Source organism: Sander vitreus, chromosome 6 (assembly GCF_031162955.1).
Source record: "Sander vitreus isolate 19-12246 chromosome 6, sanVit1, whole genome shotgun sequence".
NCBI classification, from domain to species: Eukaryota; Metazoa; Chordata; class Actinopteri; order Perciformes; family Percidae; genus Sander; species Sander vitreus.
Genome location: NC_135860.1, coordinates 25,073,102 through 25,092,894, shown reverse-complemented (window position 1 = coordinate 25,092,894; position 19,793 = coordinate 25,073,102). Strand labels below are relative to the sequence as shown.

The 19,793-nt window shown below is 41.2% G+C and overlaps 1 protein-coding gene across 18 annotated transcripts in view; it reads left to right on the top strand.

The window, feature by feature from the left end:
- The window catches only part of plecb (plectin b), a 158,776-nt gene that overhangs the window by 116,759 nt on the left and 22,224 nt on the right, over nucleotides 1-19,793 (top strand). For 7 of the 18 annotated variants that reach the window (XM_078253564.1, XM_078253571.1, XM_078253574.1 and 4 more), the window contains exons 3-22: nucleotides 1,992-2,006; nucleotides 3,050-3,139; nucleotides 6,431-6,508; nucleotides 6,994-7,098; nucleotides 8,490-8,656; nucleotides 12,157-12,272; nucleotides 12,447-12,547; nucleotides 14,017-14,136; nucleotides 15,025-15,120; nucleotides 15,214-15,341; nucleotides 16,386-16,479; nucleotides 16,896-17,050; nucleotides 17,141-17,462; nucleotides 17,563-17,640; nucleotides 17,762-17,923; nucleotides 18,040-18,144; nucleotides 18,260-18,355; nucleotides 18,660-18,785; nucleotides 18,992-19,144; nucleotides 19,254-19,408. In XM_078253564.1, the coding sequence (XP_078109690.1) occupies nucleotides 1,992-2,006; nucleotides 3,050-3,139; nucleotides 6,431-6,508; nucleotides 6,994-7,098; nucleotides 8,490-8,656; nucleotides 12,157-12,272; nucleotides 12,447-12,547; nucleotides 14,017-14,136; nucleotides 15,025-15,120; nucleotides 15,214-15,341; nucleotides 16,386-16,479; nucleotides 16,896-17,050; nucleotides 17,141-17,462; nucleotides 17,563-17,640; nucleotides 17,762-17,923; nucleotides 18,040-18,144; nucleotides 18,260-18,355; nucleotides 18,660-18,785; nucleotides 18,992-19,144; nucleotides 19,254-19,408 (2,462 nt within the window). The remainder of the gene's footprint in view (nucleotides 1-1,991; nucleotides 2,007-3,049; nucleotides 3,140-6,430; nucleotides 6,509-6,993; nucleotides 7,099-8,489; nucleotides 8,657-12,156; nucleotides 12,273-12,446; nucleotides 12,548-14,016; nucleotides 14,137-15,024; nucleotides 15,121-15,213; nucleotides 15,342-16,385; nucleotides 16,480-16,895; nucleotides 17,051-17,140; nucleotides 17,463-17,562; nucleotides 17,641-17,761; nucleotides 17,924-18,039; nucleotides 18,145-18,259; nucleotides 18,356-18,659; nucleotides 18,786-18,991; nucleotides 19,145-19,253; nucleotides 19,409-19,793) is intronic. The other 11 variants (XM_078253566.1, XM_078253573.1, XM_078253575.1 and 8 more) reach the window with 3 other exon arrangements.

Sequence of the window (19,793 nt, the reverse complement as noted above, 5' to 3'; positions counted from 1 at the left end):
TTCATACTGTAGCACGTTATTTAATATGTATTTAATCACTGCTTAAGCACCTGGTTAGACACTGACTACATTTCGTTGCTCTGTACTTGACAATAACATTGAATCTAATCTCATCGATTAGTTTTCAACTATTGAATTTATTTTGATAATGGATGAAATGGTTTGAGTAATTTTGTATGAAAAAAAACAAAGATTCTCTGATTCCAGCTTCTTTCTTCACTCCTCTGTGACAGTATAACTGAGTATGTTTTGAGTTGTGGACATAACAAGACATTTGAGGACGTCATCTTGGGCTTTGGGAAACACTGAACCACCTTTTTTCCCCCTTCTTCTGACATTTTATAGACCAAGCGAGTAATCGATTAACCGAGAGAAGAATCAACAATGAAAATAATCATAAATTGCAGCTCTGTGTCATATTATACCTGGTTATTCATTTAAAGGATCGCTTTAAGAGTTTAGAGGTATCGCACAACATTACGTTAAACCCGAAGCATGTTAAGAGTTTTGTTTCCAGGCAGTAGAACAGGAGCCGGCTGAGGGGCTGTCAGCCATCTGCGCTAATGACTTTCACTTTTTAGTTAGTTAGTTTACAGAGCAGCTCTTTTAAAATCTGAGAGGGCAGTTTGTCGCATAACACCTACCTTTCAGCTGCAACAGTGTGGCGGACCAGCCTCAGAGACCACAGCTTCTTCAATACAAAGTAATTAAGGGGTGACGATAGATGGAGTACACACTAAGAAGATACACTACAAGATAAGCACACAATTCAACATTTAAACAAAGGAAATGTGCAATAAAAAAATGCTTAATACGTTGTAATAAAGTTGTATTTAATTGTGTGCAACTCAAGAATGCAGATATTTCTAATACATATAGGGCTGTGCAATTAATCGACATTCGAGCATACGATTTTGGCTCCTACTGATCACAAAAACAGATTACTTTGCAAATAAACTATTTTTTTTGTCTTGTGTTCTGAATGAAAAAGAAAGTTCAAATGGGAAAAGTATTGGTTACACTTTACTTAAAGGTATCTACATAAGAGTGACATGACACTGTCATGAGCGTGTCATAAACATTATAAACAAGTCATAAACGTTTATGACATAACGCTTCTTTTAGTGTCATTCGGTTTTTGTCATGACAAGTTATGGTTATGGTTATGGTTAGGGTTAGGGTTCATGTGTCATGATTGTGTCACTCTTATGTAGATACCTTCAAGTAAAGTGTTACCAAAGTATTTAAGGACATTTCACAGTTGAAGGGGTTTTGAATGTGGATTTTTTGGAGTTTAACTGTTTCACTGTTTTTTTTTAAGTTCAATAATTGCAACATCTTTCCAAAATGAGTAATCGATGTTAAATAATCGTGATTTCAACATTGACCAGAATAATCGTTTTTTTTTCTTCATATTCGAGCAGCCCTAACAGTACACAATGAAAGTTGAACAAGACCACACAACACACGCCTCTTGAGGATGTTTTAAATGCGTAGACAGCGAACCCTAGTGGTGGCAGGGTTGGTTACCTTGACTACACTCAGATCGCCGCTGTGCTGTGCGTCTTCGCTCTGCAGGAAGGGAGGGGCATACAGTATGTCTAACGTTTGGATAACTGGGTTTGAAATTCTTGCCAGCATAAATGAGACACTGTTGTAACTTGCAAGAGAAATGTGCTTTCATTCCATTTGAGGGCCGAGGTCTCCTTCACCCACATGACCAAACACACACACACACACACACACAGGACAGATGCGTGAACTGGATTTTCTCATGACATAAATTGAATTAATGAATGTGTTTTATCTTTTTGTCTCTAACCCTAACCCTACCATCATGTCCGCCATCTAACTTTCCATTTCATCCAAATCATTGCTCTTCATTTCATTGTCCTCCTCTTCTCTCTTCTTTGTTTCCACTCTTTCCGTTTCTCCATTACTCATCCATCCGTGTTCTTTTTTTTCTCCACCTTTCGTCCCTCTTCACCCAGAATCAGAGGGCAGAGGTAGGTACTGACACGTCCCAGCAGGACTGTACTAAATGTCTGGTCATGGGCGCTTTTTTTGCATGGACACCTTTCTCTTATTTGTTTTTCTATTTTTCTCCTCTTATCCTATCTATTGTTTTACTGGCATCACCACAACATCTTCCCTCACTGTCTGGGTGCAAGTACACCACACCACCGTTATATACTGTAAATACATGAAGTATATATTGTTAAGTTTAAGTTGATTTTATGGTCCCCAGCTCCTCCTACTCCTTTTTTTTTTAACCTCACTGATCTGGCTGTTATTCGTTCCCATCTATCACTTTTCAGGGATGACAGCTGACATTTGGCATCTGCATTAGGAGCCAAGTTTGGCTGCTCACGGCTATGCATTCCTGACCTGTGTAGAGTTGTACCAGCGCAGAGAACGCTCTGAGCACTGTCAAAAACTAACCAACACTGCTGGGTAGCAGTTTCAAAATCAGAATTAAACACGTCTGTTTCTGAAAGCTGAACTATTCAAAGTCATCTTTCGCCATCATATTTGACTTCTCATTAGCAGGGCCACACGAAATCTGCGGGCGCAGATTTTAATAAATACATAAATCAGAATGTTAATACATCTCCACCTCGAGCTGAAAATCAGTCAGCTAAATTCCATAGTTTTTTTTTTTATTATGGATCACCGCTGAAAAAAATTCCACAGATTCCGTTTGGGTCTGCTCATTAGGTTTCACAAAAAAACTGCGCCACATGTTGTTGCCGTTGATTTTTAATAAAATGCTTCTGAGAGCTTTTGTCACATAGAGACCATCAGCAACAACGGTCATCAAAGAACCAGTGTGTTGATAGGATGCGAGACAACTAAACTGAATTAAATACTGCAGCACTGCTTTTGTGTTCTGCTTCAGTTAGTACTAAAACAAATGCACCAGCTGTCAGTCTTGTATAGCTGTCCTGTATATAATATGGGTTGTTTGTGTAAATCATGGTGCTCGCATCTTGAATCTTTGTGCCATATCTTTCCTCTGTGACATGCGTTTTCCCTTTTGTCCTGGCAGTCGCAGCGTCACGTCACAGACCTGTATGAAGACCTTCGCGATGGACATAACCTGATCTCGCTGTTGGAGGTCCTCTCTGGCGAATCACTGGTGAGTATTGCCATGGTGTCTGATTTCTGACCCAACTCTGCTTCTTTTACCTGAGTCTATACTATTCTATTCCGCCGGATGCGTGTATTTTCCGCTGATGTCCGTGACCTTCCTCTTTCTTTGTGTTGGCGTTCTAAACTCCGGTGGATTTATGAGGACTATGGTTAGCTGCTCCTCAGATCTCTGCAGGGTAAATCCAGACAGCTAGCTAGACTATCTGTCCAATCTGAGTTTTCTGTTGCACGACTAAAACAACCTTTGAACATACACGTTCCACAGTGTTGTAGTCTAGGTTTTCGTAGTGAGTATACTCTCATTTTTTCCCTCCTAGCATTAGACTATCCCGTCCCAGAGCAACGCGTTCCAGAGCGACAACCCCATAGGTTTTTTGTAACGTTACCGCATAAAGCATCAGCCTCATCTGGCTCATTTTCTGTAGTTTCTGTAGGCTAACGTTAACGTCTGCTGCAGTGTCACTCGAAGCAGCAGTAGCTTCAGGCACCGGCATACCAAAACACTGCAAGAGTGTAATTTACGTTTTGTAGTTTAGTTTGCTTTTGTTTCATATGTCTACTTGAGTGACTCACATTAGTTAATTTCAAATTTGCGCAGAGAATGATGGCCAAGCAACTGTGTTATTGTTCCTAGGCCACTCGCAACACGGTGTGACAGTAACCACAGTGTAACCAAGTGTGACAGTTACGTAACGTTATCCTTGAGTTTTTGTAAGTGGGTATACAGAAATCCTTGACCTTTCCTAGTGGGTATACTCCGTATACCTGCATGTCACATAGACTACACCACTGACCAAAACCAGTTCTTTCCCGACGCTATTTTAACAGCGGCTCCGTGCGGAGCTTAGCGCCGCCCATGACGATTGTGATCGGTTTAAAGAAATGCCAATAAACCAGAGCATGTTTTTCTCCCATCCCAGAATGCTGTGTGGAGTAGCCAGACCCTCCTCCGCTCCGCAGCGTGTTGATGGTCTGGCAAAGCGAGACTGTACTTTTATCTCAACCATCCTCCAAAAGCAAAACCTTATCCAGACAAATTACATGGAGAGAACTTATCTTGTGTCAACCTGGAATATCATCCCCCTGGCAACAAGCTGTAACCAATCGCTGCCAAGTTGTCAGTCAAAGGCTTCTTTACCCTGAGCTGAACTCTGCTAAACAAAGACTTGTTATGTACTGACTTTGGCAGCTCTTGAGTCTTTGAATCCATATTTCTCCGTCTCAACTATCTATGAAACTTTTATTTATTGTTTTAGATTTTTTAATCAAATGTTTTATTTTTATTTTTATTTGAGCATTTCAAATTCAACATGAAAACAGCAGTTGTTGAAAACATATCCAACAAAATAGAAAAACAAGGTCAAAAGAGGAAGAGATAACATAATTAGTTTCATTAGCGAAATTCCCTTAATTTACATTTACACACGAAAAGGAGTAGGAAGAAGCATAAACTTATTTAATCCCACCTCTTAATAATTACATCCGTAATGCGACTTCTCATACAACCTTTCTATGGCTTTAACTAAAAACATGAAGTCCTACCCAGGCCACCAGGCTCATTTCAAAGCCAGCGTTCTTTATTTTACACCCCGGGGCATCAGATCTCCATACAGAAGCTTCTCTGCTGCTGTAGCTCATTGCTCCCTCCACCAGCTCCAGCTCGGCTCATCTTCTCCATAGCCTTGACACATTACCGTCACTTTGGCCTGTGTGTGCATGTGTATGTGAACTATATTTCTATCTGATGTACGGTTCTCCTTCTCTACTGCTTCTCTTCCTCGCCTCTTATTTTCCTTCCTATTACCTTGGTCTGTGTGTGCTGATCTTTGGCCCACGGCCTCGGCCTCCTCTCTCTGCTCTGTCCGGGGCTAGCTGAGGGTGAGAGATGTGGGCAGGAGCGCTCGGTTGGTGAGTGGCTCCATAACTTAAGTAGACACCTTTTTTTTTTTGTTCTCTTCATTTTTTTCTTTTTAATTCATCCGCGCTTTCTCTGTGATCTGGCTGTGCATGGTATCCAGATTAAGCATGGGCCCGTGTGAGATTCTGACGGGATGATAACCTTCAGCAAAAACAGCAACGGTATTGCAATTACAGCTTTAAAAATGTATTATTTTGAAATTCCTGGGTAAAAAAACTTTTTTTCTCCATTGAACACAATGTATTTTTTATTTTTTAAACCCACTGCACACTGGCAGGGAGAGGGATTTCTAAACTGCACTTTCTGCCCTTGACTCAAAAAACCCCCCCAAAAAAACAGCTCACACCACAGTAACGGTATGACGGAACATTTCAGTGGTTTTAAAACTGTAATTTTTTCAAACCGCGGTATCCCTTAAAACCCAGCCCATGCCTAATCCAGGTCTCCATGGCGAAGTGTTTTGTTGCCTTTTTTCTTTCCCATTAATGAGTACGTTTACATGCCAACCAATATTCCACTATAATTCCGAAAATGACAATATTCCAGCATGCAAAATCCTGTTTTGCACAACTACATGTAAACGGGAATATTAGTAAAATATTCACTTTCATTAGCCATGTAAACAGCTTAGTCGGAATATCGTCTTTTTCGGAATTAAGGCAAAAACCGGAATATTATGGCTTGCTTTAGGCGTGTAGGCCTACTGTAGCTGCTGGATATTTACATAAATATCCAGGTAAGCTGACACTTACAGGACCCTTTTGATAAGCTTGGCAGTTTTTGGTGCAAGCAATACTTGATTTGATATGTTTGTATTTGTTCAGGAACTTTTTTTTTCTTTTAGTTCAGCATTTGCAATTCAAAGGACACGGCATTATGCATCATGAGGCTCTTCTTAGCTTGCTGTCAGATGACTTGAGTTATACCACACCGTGGCTCAGCCTGCTGTAATTAGTATTATAAAGGGTTTATTATTTCCAAATATATCCCCCTTTTGTCCCCTCATGTGTCAGATAGTGGTGAACAATCGGTCTGAGGCAAAGAAAGCAGTGACCTGTTAGATCAAATATTCAGCATGGTATCTCTGTGGGAATACTTTAAATCAAAATACATACCCACCAGAATGAATTCCTTGAAAAATACCCAAGATTCACCGGTTATTAGCCTACTACATTTATTCTTTCTGTTAAATGTCTTGCCACGTGATTTTTCAGTTGTCCTTTGCATTCATTTCTCTGTTTGGATTGAATGCTTTCCTTCTCCTTCACCACGAGTCTACCAAAAGGATCGTCTCTGACAGCCGAGTGTGTGTGTGTCATGTAACTAAACATGTCTCTGTCTCTTTCCTCTCCACCTCAGCCCAGAGAGAAAGGCCGCATGCGATTCCACAAACTACAGAATGTACAGATCGCTCTGGACTTCCTCAGACACCGGCAGGTAGGACCCACAAAACCATACCTTGAACCTTGACCAAACAATTAGGCCTGAAACAATTATTACATAATTGTCTAATCGCAATTGTATTGCTAACATTAGCTAAGGTCCTAAGTGGTATGACTGTTGATGGTAATTGTCAGTTTTATGTTCATTTAAGAAGAAAAAAATATGTGTAATGTTAATAAAGAGGCGTGGTTCACTTCATAGGCTGTGTACTTAAATTATCTGGGTCACATAAGAGTGATATATTTCAAAAGATGTCATCCGGAATTCATTCATTTCATTTGTTTGCAAAAATAATACATAACGTACATATTTATTTTTTTTGACTGAAGGAGACAATTACATTTTTAATCGCAATTATTTCTGAGACAATTAATTGTTCCGAACAATTTGGAGTTGTTACAGCTCTACAAACAATGGCAGTGCCTTGTCTCGTTGTGTCTGTGTATTCACGCAATGCTGCCGCGTTTTTGTTTTCTCAGGTCAAGCTGGTGAACATCAGAAACGATGACATAGCAGACGGGAACCCCAAGCTGACCCTAGGGTTAATATGGACCATCATCCTCCATTTCCAGGTCTCCTTCTCTGTCAGTTTTGCGTTTTATTATATTATCGCTCTATACCTCTGTCTCTGGGATCTGCACCTGTCAGCTGATGTTTCTCATCTCCCTGGAACCAATCAGAATGGACGCTACTCTTCAAAAGAAATTACTCTCAATAGAAGACCTAGTTTCTAATCAGCAATCACAAATGAGGATACTTCTTAACCTATTTCTGAAAGCATTCATGGCTGACATAACACACTATGTTTTTGTTTTTATGAATTCATGAACAGTATAAAAACCAATCACCAGCAGGGTGTGTAAGTATGAGTCACTCCCTCGCTGATTCCCAAGAGGAGGGTGTGTCAGGCAGAGTGGACAACATGCTGTAATGCTACACTCCCAACCACATCCCAGATAGCCAGGCCTTTTCCTGTGTATGCCAAGAGCTGCCAGGCAGAAATAGGCAGGGCCACACCTTCTAATATCAGATGTCGGGTTGCTAAAGCCGAACATTGGAAATAAAGGAGACATTAATGGTGATATGGTGAAGGTGCCATTGTGCCCTGTAGATATAAACACTGTTCCCAGAGTCTTTATACTTGTATATAATAGAGGGGATAATAGCTGGGTTGTGGTTGCTAGTGAGTCATAGAGATCAAAGTGGAGAGGAAAACTCCCCTCTTATTATGTAATTTAGTGTTCAATCTCACAATGTGATTATCCTAAATTCATTTAATTTACAGAGAAAAAAAGTGTGATTAAGTGTGCTCTGAAGTAAGTGCATGTAGGATCTGGATTTAAATAGTTACTCTAGAATAGTGTATGCTCTACATGCTTTTCAATGAAGTAGGTACAAAAAATCTGCAGGAGGGGTGACATAACTCCATTTGTTTTCAATTGTCGATTGATCGATTTCGATGTATCTAAACAGTACTCGTTCAAAAGTTTTTTGCAGATTTGCAGGGCAGAGGTGTGAGAAAAAGTTAATTTGAATGGCACGCACACCCGTTTGTACACGCACACACAAAATGGAAAACCTGATGCCTATGACTCATCTTTCCTAACCCCCAAATCTCAAAATGAAAGGTGATCTGGATGCCACAGCCGCAGCTGCATTTTCCCAGACAGAAATCCTTCTGCATCCTGTGAGCCAAGTCATAAACAATAACACTTCAATCTACTGAACTCCTAACAAATACGTAGCATAGACAGCCAGGAAAGATATTAAGTCAAGGAGTGATAAAGGTGTTAATTGAGACTAATGATGATGATTCACATTTTATTTTGAAATTAACCACGGGTGTCCTGTGATTCCGATCAAAATTGCATCTTACGGTTTCCACTAATGACTGATTTCCTCCACATTCCTTCAAAATGGATTCTTCTGCGCATCATCCACCTTCCTAACACTGTATTTATATATAACATCCCAGATCTCAGATATTCAGATCAACGGCCTGTCAGAAGACATGACGGCCAAGGAGAAGCTGCTGCTCTGGTCCCAGAGGATGACGGACGGCTACCAGAACATCCGCTGTGATAACTTCACCACCAGCTGGAGGGACGGAAAGCTCTTCAACGCCGTCATACACAAACACCAGTGAGTGGGGCATTTATTGCTGATTAACTGTGTGATTGGGAAATGATAACAGCACTATAAAAAAGGAGCAAAGAGTATATTGTAGTTATTGCACTGGCACGTGAATCATTTTGCAGAGTGCACAAAGACTCAAATATAAACCATTTAGAAAAATGCAGGGCTTCTGTAATACGTCTTTGAGTTTTGTTAAATATAGAGTGCACTGGCAGGGGCGATTCCAGGACTTTTTTAAGTGGGGTGGCACAGAGGGGGACGGCATTTAATCGGAATACAGAATAGAAAATATGCTTAGAAATATAGGAAATATTGGATAGGTTAGAACAACATAATGTAATTCTGCTAAATAAACATCACATGCACAGGCAGCCAAGTGACAGTACTCTGATCCAATGGAAATCACAATTGTCGGATAGCACTCTAGCTAAATGGTTTGGTGGGGGGGCATATCATATTTCGGGGGGGGGGGGGGTGGGGCCACCCTGTGCCCCACTTCTAGCCGCGCCCCTGTGCACTGGAGCAGGAGTGGCACACTTTCAAATGTCAAATTACACTCCATGATGCCAGTCTTAACCTGCTCTGTAATTAAATCCCACTCTCAGTATTGACAAGGTGTATCTTTTCTAGTCTAAATCATTTTAGACATAATAACCGTGGCATGGCTATTCTTATCGTATTATGATTTATTTTAATGGAAAGACAATAAGATTAGTGACAGCCTCCATAGTTGCACTCGCAGTGCTCAAATTAATTTATGCACTCTTGTCTGCTTAATCAGGTTTTAAAGCCTGATATTTTTGCTTTACTCTTACCATAAAGTCTCCTATTTTCTACTTGCTGCAGTTGCTGACAGTACTGCCGCTTTAATAAAAGCTGTATTAATGCATCTAGATGAACATTTCAGACCTTCAGGCTAGGAATACCAAAGGCAGGCGTTGGCCATGAGTACTGTACCACCTTAAGATGATAATTCCTTTAAACATGATTAGCTTATTAGATTGTTTGGGAATCGGTTGCTGTTGAACACCAAATTTGCTAATTCCCCTTAAGTTGTGGTGTGTTTTTATAGTAGACTTAGTGGTAAAGGATCGCTTTGTGTGGTGGCATCCTGGGAAATGAATGGGCATTTATTTCTCAGGAAGATTTGTCAATACAATTAATTTCTTTTTAGATATTTTGACAAAGGGGTTCGTGCAGAGGAGTCCAGACAGCAAACAGAAGAAAAGTGGTATTAGATGAGATAAAGTTAATGTAGTCCTTTAATGCCATTCTGTATTGAAAGAAAGAGACACCTGCAGGGGCACGTTTCCTCTAACTTGAGCGTGTTCCTGAAACTGTTTTTTTCTCTTCTCTCTCTGTTTTGGAGACACCTGAGGCTGGATTAGGGCTGCCTTTTCATAAAGGGCAGGGGTGTGGTGTGTGGGCGTAACTGTTGCACACTTTGGCTTCAACATGAAAACTGTGGCGTTACTTAGTGCCTAGGCATAGTTCAGGGCATCCAGAGAATCCAAGATTGTCCAGGGTTTATGCAGGTGTGTGGACTTTAAATCGACTCGACAGAGCTCCAGTCGAATGTAGGTTTCATGTGGCAAAGCGTGATGAAGGAGCAGTGACTTGGCTGTACCACTAGGAGGCTTTTTCATCTCAGCAACCCTGCAGAAGGATAAAAGGGATCTTCACATGATGATAGACCCCTGAGACGATGCATTGGATTGATTTACATGCAACCATCGAGCCAATGAGAGATTTGTTAGCAGGAAACTGTAAGGCCAAGCACTAAAGCAGAACCTTTTTACTTGCTACTGGACAAGGACCGTTAAGATGCTCAGTTTAAGGAAGAAGTCAATGAAGAAGAAGGGACGCCTCGGGTTCAGTGGTGAATCTAACAGTGATGTGGGCGACCGGGTGGTCATGTTCTGTGACGATATCCCATCCGAGGGATCCTCCTGGGACTCAGGGTGGGGTTCCCAAAGCTCAGGGGCTCAGGGCTCCAGCAGTGATGAACCGAGCCACGGTTGGAGGTCCCATAGTTTTCATGGAAGAGAGGGACAGAGCACGAGCAGCTCCTCAACGAAGCAGTACTCTGCTGGAGAAATCCACCATGTGGAGGCTCCTCCTGTTTATGCACAGAATGGGGGCCGTTCTGTACGCATCACAGAGCTGTATGAAGCCGCTCCTCCTGTTGCTTTGTGCACATATTGTATTTGCTTGCAGGGATATGCATTGCACATTTGAATGTGTGGATTTAGTAATGCATTTAAGACATGATATTATGACTGAAAGGATCTGTTATAGTCAAGTATGCATGCATTAAAGATAGACAAGGTTTCTGTGGTACATTCAATCGCACTGCTCTGCACACCGAACTTTTCTGAAGTTGTGGGTGGCTGCCAACTTAAAATATGTCCGCTTTGATTACGTCAGTTGCTTTATAAATTATATTCCACCTATAGGTGCTCTGACATCTGCCAGAGAGAGTCAAACGCCCAGAGGACAAAAAGGCAGGTGCTGTACAGGTCTGTCAGAAAGTGAACAGGTGGACTTTTTCATAGCCTTTAGCCATTGGCAGAAGGTCTTAAAAAAGCCCAGCCAGCGCTGCTACTATATTTAGTGTCATACCATATGAGAGAGCAGACCTGTACAGACATTGATTATGTATATGTATTAATGTCATTGGCATTTAGCATTCCATCCCATCCCAATTCTCTTGATTTCTGAGGCTGAAAATACAAAACAACATATGCAGATAGTTACAACAGTGTATTAAGGCTCTTGTAGGTGTAAACAAATATGAAGCTGTGGGAAAGGGGGTAATATTCTGAGATTAAAATTGTAAATCTCTGAGAAAAAACTCAAAAATGTACAAGAAAGATTTAAATATTCTCTGAGATTATAAAGTCATACATTTACTTCCTGACACAAGCTATCACATCATCTAAAATCAGTAGTTGTTTTCTTCTGAATAGGCTCATAGCAATGCCTCTTCCAAGTCCGGGTGCTTATGATAATAGAGAGTCTGTGCTAAAATCATGAGTATTTACTTATTGTTGAATCTGATTCCAAAGTATAATTTGATTAGTACAGCCACTCCAGGAATAATGCACGGCAAGTGGTCTGTGGTGTGATGAGGTTGATCCAGACTTGCAAAGTGAAGCGATGTAGTTCCTTGACAAAAAAGCAATTTTCTTCCATTTTTTTCCTGTAAATTTACGACTTTAATCCCAGAATATTTCCCCCCTCCCCCGGCTTTTTTATACCTACAGTGGCCCTGATATGCCGTGGTAGATTGTAGCCACTGCTGTCAATTTTTTACACTTTCAATTGTAGCTTTAAAATTGCACTTATACATTGCTATCAAATGTATAATGGCAGTGTTGTTATGGGAACTCTATATATATGTCCCTACACTGCAGGTTGTAGTCAGTCATACTATGAAACTCTCATGATACGTTTCACTAGACCACCCCTGAAGATTTACCTGGACCCTTTTTGTGTTCCCCTAGTCCCAGACTCATTGACATGGGCAGAGTGTACCAACAGACCAACCTGGAGAACCTGGAACAGGCCTTCCATGTGGCAGAGAGAGACCTGGGAGTGACACGCCTATTGGACCCGGAGGGTAAAACTGGCCCAAGGCCAATTTAATCTGAACCACCACACTTGTTTTTGATAATAGATTAATTCTGTATTTGTTATGTGCTATGTTGCATTGTTTTTCCAAGTTATTGTTGGTTATTGCAAAATGACATTAGACATGGCATATAATGCAAATAATTTGACCTTATCCTTTCAGATGTCGATGTCCCACACCCTGATGAGAAGTCCATCATCACTTACGTATCATCCCTGTATGATGTCATGCCCCGGGTCGATGTCCATGATGGCAGAGCTAATGTGAGCAGAACAATGCATCTTGGTTGATACATGCCCTTTAGCAATGAATAAATGTCAAGTCAACTTTATTGTCAATTCTGCAATATGTGCCAGACATGTTGCAGTATTGTGCTGCTTTTAACGCAAAAGTTTGCTTTAATTTAATCTGATAGAATGCTTGATCAGATGTAATCAAACCTGAACAGGCTTGTGACTCTGCTTATAAATGAGCTTTTGTTTGCAGTCCTGTGCAGTGCGTCCCAACGTTAAAAAAGAAATAGAAATCTTGTGAAACCAAGTATCACAGGAAATTAGCAACCTGTGGTGTTTACACCACGTAAGCAAAAGGGATAGGCTCATATGCAGGGTGCGATTTGTGGAAAAAGCAGAGGGGAGGGGGGTATTTTTTGATCATGCAAAACAAAACAAAACATGCAAGAATTAAATTCCCCTTTCAATACCATGGATATAGTGCCACTCGGCCAGCCATGCTAAAACACTTATTTATGAACATGTCAATATCCAATGGAAAATAATCTCAAAATGAATAGCACAGCGCTTTCACCCAGAAGAAACGCTTGTTCGTTCCTCTGGAATGTTTAAATCCAAACCTTAAAACCTTCAAACCAACTGTCACCGCCGCACGACGCTCTGGCTAAACTCCACTAACATGACCCCTGAAAGGGCCGTCATCTGGCGGTGCCTGTAGTCGGCACGCAGTCACCTATTGGCAGCTAAACAACCTCCACTGGTAGCCAGCGTCCCAGAGCTCTGTAGAGGCTAAATACAACCAGAAAATGCTCGGATTTTACCGTTCTATGGCAATAATGCTAAATAATATATAGTCTATAAAGTAGCATTAATCACATTGAGGGGGAGATATATTTTGTCCCCACCGGGGATAAAAATTATTCAGCAGAGGCAGAGATATGTAGACCAGAAAGGGGGGAAATCCCACGCACCCCACCGGAAAATGGCACCCTGCTCATATGTATTGTCACACATCATCTGTTCACATACTGTAAAAAGTAATGTGTGCATATATATTGTGTATTATTGTATGTTATGTATTTATATAAACACTCATTATACTAATAGTATGCTAGGACATTTAATGTCCTGTATAAACCAAATTCCAATCTTAAACTTGACTAATGTAAAGGTGAATACTGATACATCTTTTCTAATAAATGTCTTTAAAAACATGGGTGCAACTGCACAAACTAACTCTGGGAAAACTGGAGAAAATAATATGCTTCTGTCTGTCTCTCACCATTGTCTTCCTTCCCCTACTGTCTCCTCCACCTCTGCCCCCTTCAACAACCCTGTCTTTACTCTCTGCCTCCTTGTCCGCTCACACAAGACCTGGATTGTTTGGTTGCCTAATTGAGTTTAGCGTGGTGTGTGAGTGAAGGATCTGCGACGCAGTAGAAGCACCCTCCTGTCTGTCTGTTGTTAAACCTCTTCTTTTTCTGCTGCGTTGGCTGCAGGAGTTGGAGCTGCGCTGGCAGGAGTACTATGAGCTGGTGACTCTTCTGCTCCAGTGGATCCGCCACCATGTCATGATCTTTGAGGAGAGGAAGTTCCCTGCCAGCTACGAGGAGATTGAGGTGAGCTGATATGCTGATGATATTCTGATATTATGCCTGTGTGCCAGAGATTTGTCTTTTTTATGGGTATGTTTTAGTTGAGCAGCACTAAAGAGCACTAATATATAAAGAAAAAATGTTTCCCTTAATGCTCGCCATGAAAGTATTGTGAAAAAGTGTATTCCATTGTTAGATCAGAGAACATGCTTACATAATGTCTAGCTGTGGGTAGACAGAAAAAACTGTATTCACACACAATATTGTACTGTAGGTGGGGCAGTGCTGCTGCTGAGAAAATACAGCCAAAAGGCAGATAATGCTAAACCTAATCCTGGGGCGCATGAGCGCTGTGCCACTCCCCGTTGCAGAACAAAAGCTTAGCGTGACTTTAATATTTTTCTTCATTCTCTTTGAAGTCAAATTATCAGCAACACATGCTCATCAAAAGTAGTGGCTTGGATATGCTTCTTTAAAGCAGTTAAGTCTGGTTAGAGGGCAATTAACATTTGTCTTTAGTAATACAGGCAGTATGAAGTTATTTGACTTATTATAAGTTCAACTCAATTGACACCAGTCATGGGAATAAACAAATAATACTAAAGAGGACAGCAGCCCACATACAGACTTTTAGAACTGTGGCTGGATGTGTTACCTAATGAACTTATTCTATTTAGGAAATTAGGATTTCAAATTAATTTAACTGATCCAAGTGCATAGCAAGTCAAGCTCTAAACATTTGTTCTGTAAAGGCTGATGCTGACTATTTTTGTCTTGGAACAAAAGTACATTTTTGAGAAGAAGGAAAAATTAGGACATTATTACATTGACATTATTAATTACAAAATTAAATTGTAATAAATTTAAATTAAATTGCTAATTCAAACTTTTTTTGTGTTTTTTTTGCTTTAGCTTCTTTGGCGCCAGTTCTTGAAGTTCAAAGAGGCAGAGCTGCCAGTGAAAGAGACAGACAAGAGCCGGTCCAAACACATCTACCAGTCCTTTGAGGCAAGCTAACCCTCATTTTCTATTCTTTTGTATTTTATTGTATTCTGTTCCATTGAGTTATGACTTATGCATTCTGCTCCCACCTGCCCACAGAGTGCCGTGCATGCTGGTCAGGTGAAGGTCCCCCCAGGCTACCATCCCATTGATGTGGAGAAAGAATGGGGTCGACTTCATGTGGCCATCCTGGAAAGAGAACGGCTGCTCAGGATAGAGTTTGAGAGGTAAGGAAGGTGTCGTAACATATTCCATTTTTGATGGATCAGATTTGTAATGAACTAGTTTTCCCAACCAAGGAGTGTAGTGGTAACCAGAACAGTATAGTAATAAATAAGTCAGCATCTAATATTATTAAGCTAATAACTGAAAAATGCCAACTAGGTAGTAGCGTAGTGGGAAGACAGAGAGAAGGAGCACTTCTGTTTGGTGGTGGTTAAAAAAAAAAATCAACCGGAAGAAGGCCTGTGTGCTGCGTGGGTGCATTTATTTACTCTTTGCTATGCATTAACCATATCAATAAAGGCTTTTTAACTTTTTCTTCAACAAAACACAACAAAAAACAAACATTGCCAACTTTTGACTAAAGTTGCTTCAGTGTCAAACAACTCTGAAAGTTATTTCACCATCATAGATTTTTAGTTGCAGTCTTATTGCTTCTTGTTTCGGTAGAAGATTCTGGTTAAAGTCTGTTTGGTTTGTATCAAAACAAGAGAGATGTGTCCCTCATGATTGGACATGTAAAAATAATTAATTAGGTCTAATGAAATAGGATGAGACGTTGGTAATTGTCTGAGCATAGTGTTCTGAGAGTAGCGTTGCGTCATGCCTGGAAAATGGAATGTCTCCATGTCACGAGATTGGCCGGTCATCTTGCAGTCTGATAGCCTTGTTTATGATTTTGAGACGTGGAATGACTGAATGAGCAGACTGGATGTCTTTGTCTCACTCTGCGCTGCTATGTAGCACAGTATTTCTTTAAGACACAATGGGAGTGTGAGAGGATCTGACTTTCTCGTAGCTGGAACTGTCATCTTTATAAAAGAGTTGAGGCATGGCATTTGTGAGTGACCCTCATAAATTGGAGTATTTGCTGCAGCGCAGGTGGCCGTAAGTTGTGATCTTTAGTCTAAATGCAATGTGGCTGTCTAACATGGGTTTTTAGGCCTAGAAATGTAAAGGAGGGAGTTGATACTGTGGAAGTGGGACAGGGATTATCACAATTTGACTTTAATTTATTGATCTTATTTTTCTTTATCGATCTTATCCAGACTCGAGAGGCTCCAGAGGATTGTCAGTAAAGTCCAGATGGAGTCAGGGTCGTGCGATGGAAAACTCAGTCACCTGGAGACCCTGCTGCAAACGGTGAGTCCTACTCAGGTCTTACATTAGAAATACTACATTTTGGTGTGTGTTCACAAAAAAGAAAGCATACAAAGAATGCAGAAGATGATCATTTAGACCATTAGACTTTTGTTAATTTTATTGTGACCAAAGAGTTTGCGATTTAATTGTTTTCCCCCAAAACTTTTTAAATACTAAATCGGGCTTTAAAAAGAATTCAGCAGTCTGGAGCAAGATATGGCTGCTGACATCCGCATACATAGCACTCATATGGTCTTATTCAGTTCAAAGTACAGACTTCTTAAGCCTTTTTCCGGCAATTATTTAAAGTCAATTGTGTCAATCACTGTAACACACCTTTATTTTCCTTTCTAATTTCGTTGGCATTTAAAAAAGAAGATGAGAATTTCTATTTTCATTGGCTTTCATCCCTTCAGGACATTCGTCTGCTGAATGCAGGGAAACCGCCTCAGCACACAGCAGAGCTGGAAACTGAGCTGGACAAGGCAGACAACATGATCCGCCTGCTCTTCAACGATGTGCAGATACTCAAGGATGGGCGCCACCCTCAGGCTGAAGAGATGTACCGCAGGTGGGTCTGACGGGTATTGCATTCAAGTGAACTTTTAACCCTGTTACAAAACAGCAGCAGTAAAAAGTACTGTGTTTCTTATCTCCACAGGATTTACCGCCTCCATGAGCGCCTGGTGAACTTGCGCACCGATTACAACCTTCGCCTGAAGTCCTCTGGGACGACCATCAAGTTTTCCCAGACGCAGGTCTCCCAGCAGTCCACCGTGAAAGGTCGGCCTGAGAAAGATGATGTAACCCTTCGCTATGTCAAAGACCTCCTGGCCTGGGTGGAGGATAACCAGGTTCGCATCGATGGAGCAGAGTGGGGCTCAGATCTGCCCTCTGTGGAGTCCCAGCTGGGCAGCCACAGAGGCCTGCACCAAACGGTGGAGGACTTCCGCTCCAAGATTGAACGGGCCAGGGCTGACGAGGTAGCAGCCTTATCAGAAACACTGGATTGGATTACATACAGTCCAAAGTTGTGCTGTTGATTTTAAAAGTAACCTTTGTTGCATCTTTTGTTTTCTGCAGAGCCAGATATCTCCTGTCAGCAAGGGCTCGTACAGAGAATACATGGGCAAACTGGACCTTCAGTATGGCAAACTACTGGTAAATATTGCTATATTTCAAACTGCACTGAATGGAAAAGCTTTACGTTGTAGGTGTGGGTATCTTCAGGCTGATTCTTTTTAATCATCTGTTGGTATTTTGATCAACTTTCCTCTTTCAGAACTCTTCCAAGTCCCGTCTCAGGAACTTGGATTCACTCCACGTCTTCGTCAGCGCTGCCACTAAAGAGCTGATGTGGTTAAACGACAAAGAAGAGGAGGAGGTCAACTTCGACTGGAGCGACAGGAACACCAACATGACGGCTAAGAAAGACAACTACTCGGTGCGTTTTAGAAGAAGACTTTGTCAAAGATGTTTAGATAAATGAATTAAATGAATACACATGATTTTTTTTTTTCCCCCAAGATTGCCATTAACTGTTTCATTTCAAATCTTCAGGGTCTCATGAGAGAGCTGGAGCTGAGGGAGAAGAAAGTCAATGATCTCCAGGTCATGGGGGACAAACTGGTCAGGGATGCACATCCTGGCAAGAAGACCGTCGAGGTAATTACTCTAGTCAACCGAGCTGAGCAGTAAACGTCCACGTACTGTATAAAAGCTACTGAGTGAGCCGTCAACTAATGCACTGTCATCATCATCATCATCACGTCTCTTGCAGGCTTTCACAGCCGCCATGCAGACTCAGTGGAGCTGGATCCTCCAGCTGTGCTGCTGTATTGAGGCTCATCTCAAAGAAAACACAGCCTATTACCAGGTATGGAACAGTGATATTAATGAAAAATGATCTGCGGAATTCCAATAACCAGGGTAAAAAATTAGCACCATCGACCATCCAAATGCTGGTAAAATATGCACGTGGCTGGTAGATTTGATTCGCTCGCCAGCCCAAAAAGAACAATAGTAATCTACTGAGTGGCTGGTAAAATTAAAAAATCCGCTAGCCATTTGGCTGTTGGACAAAAAAGTTAATTTTGCACCCTGCCAATAACCCTACAATAAACATGTTCATAGAGCACAGAGTCAAATGTTCTGTACCCCATGGTGTCCTTTCCTTGCAGTTCTTTGCTGATGTGAAAGAGGCTCAGGACAAGATGAATAAAATGCAAGAGAACATGAAAAAGAAGTACAGCTGTGATCGCTCCACCACGGCCACGCGCCTGGAGGATCTGCTGCAGGATGCTGTGGTGAGTGAAGACACATGGGTATATCTAGCTGCACATGCACTTTAATGATGCCAAATGAGAATAAGAAAGACTACGAAAGAATATCAAGATGATGACAATTTTGATCCAGAAGCTAAATTGACCCACTGCCTATATTTAATGTTTACGATTCAAAAACTGGGAATTATTTTATTCTAAGCTTGTTTGTGTTATTTTTTTTTCATCAGGAGGAGAGAGAACAGCTGAATGAATTCAAGACCCTTGCGACCGGCCTGAACAAGAGAGCCAAGTCCATCATCCAGCTGAAACCACGCAACCCCACCAGCTCCATCAAAGGCAAACTGCCCATTCAGGCTGTCTGTGACTTCAAGCAACAGGAGGTGAGTGATTTGGGATTCATTCACAGCCCAGAGTGGTCATACGCGTCGCAGAACCTCAGTATCTCCTCTTTTAATGTGTGTATTTATCAAATCGTGGATTGTGTTTCAGATCACTGTCCATAAAGGAGACGAGTGTGCACTCCTCAACAACTCACAGCCTTTCAAGTGGAAGGTCCTGAACCACTCTGGACACGAGGCGCTGGTGCCTTCCGTCTGCTTCATGGTGCCTCCAGTCAACAAGGATGCCATGGACAGCGTGTCCAGGTGGGAAAAACAGTAAAATAATATATAAAATAATTTAACCTATGTGATAGCGGTGTATATATGTAAAAGAGTAATGTAGCAACTTAGCCACACACTGGGTCTTAAACCACTTCTTTTCTAATACAGTGTCAAGAAACACTGAACCCAGTAGTGAGCTTAATTCATATGGCAAATCATTCACAGATGTTATTGACAGTGGTAGAGTTAACTAGGGCTGGGTTCAAATAATTGATTCTCCGAGTAAAATCAATCTTTGTTGGAGCGATCTGATATTGATTCCCAAAATCCAGAAATTATTTTTTTAATACGTGCCTTTTCACCATGGTTGTATAAGTAAAAAAGTACTTTAAACATGAACTTTTTGTGGGACAGTTCTTAATGTAAA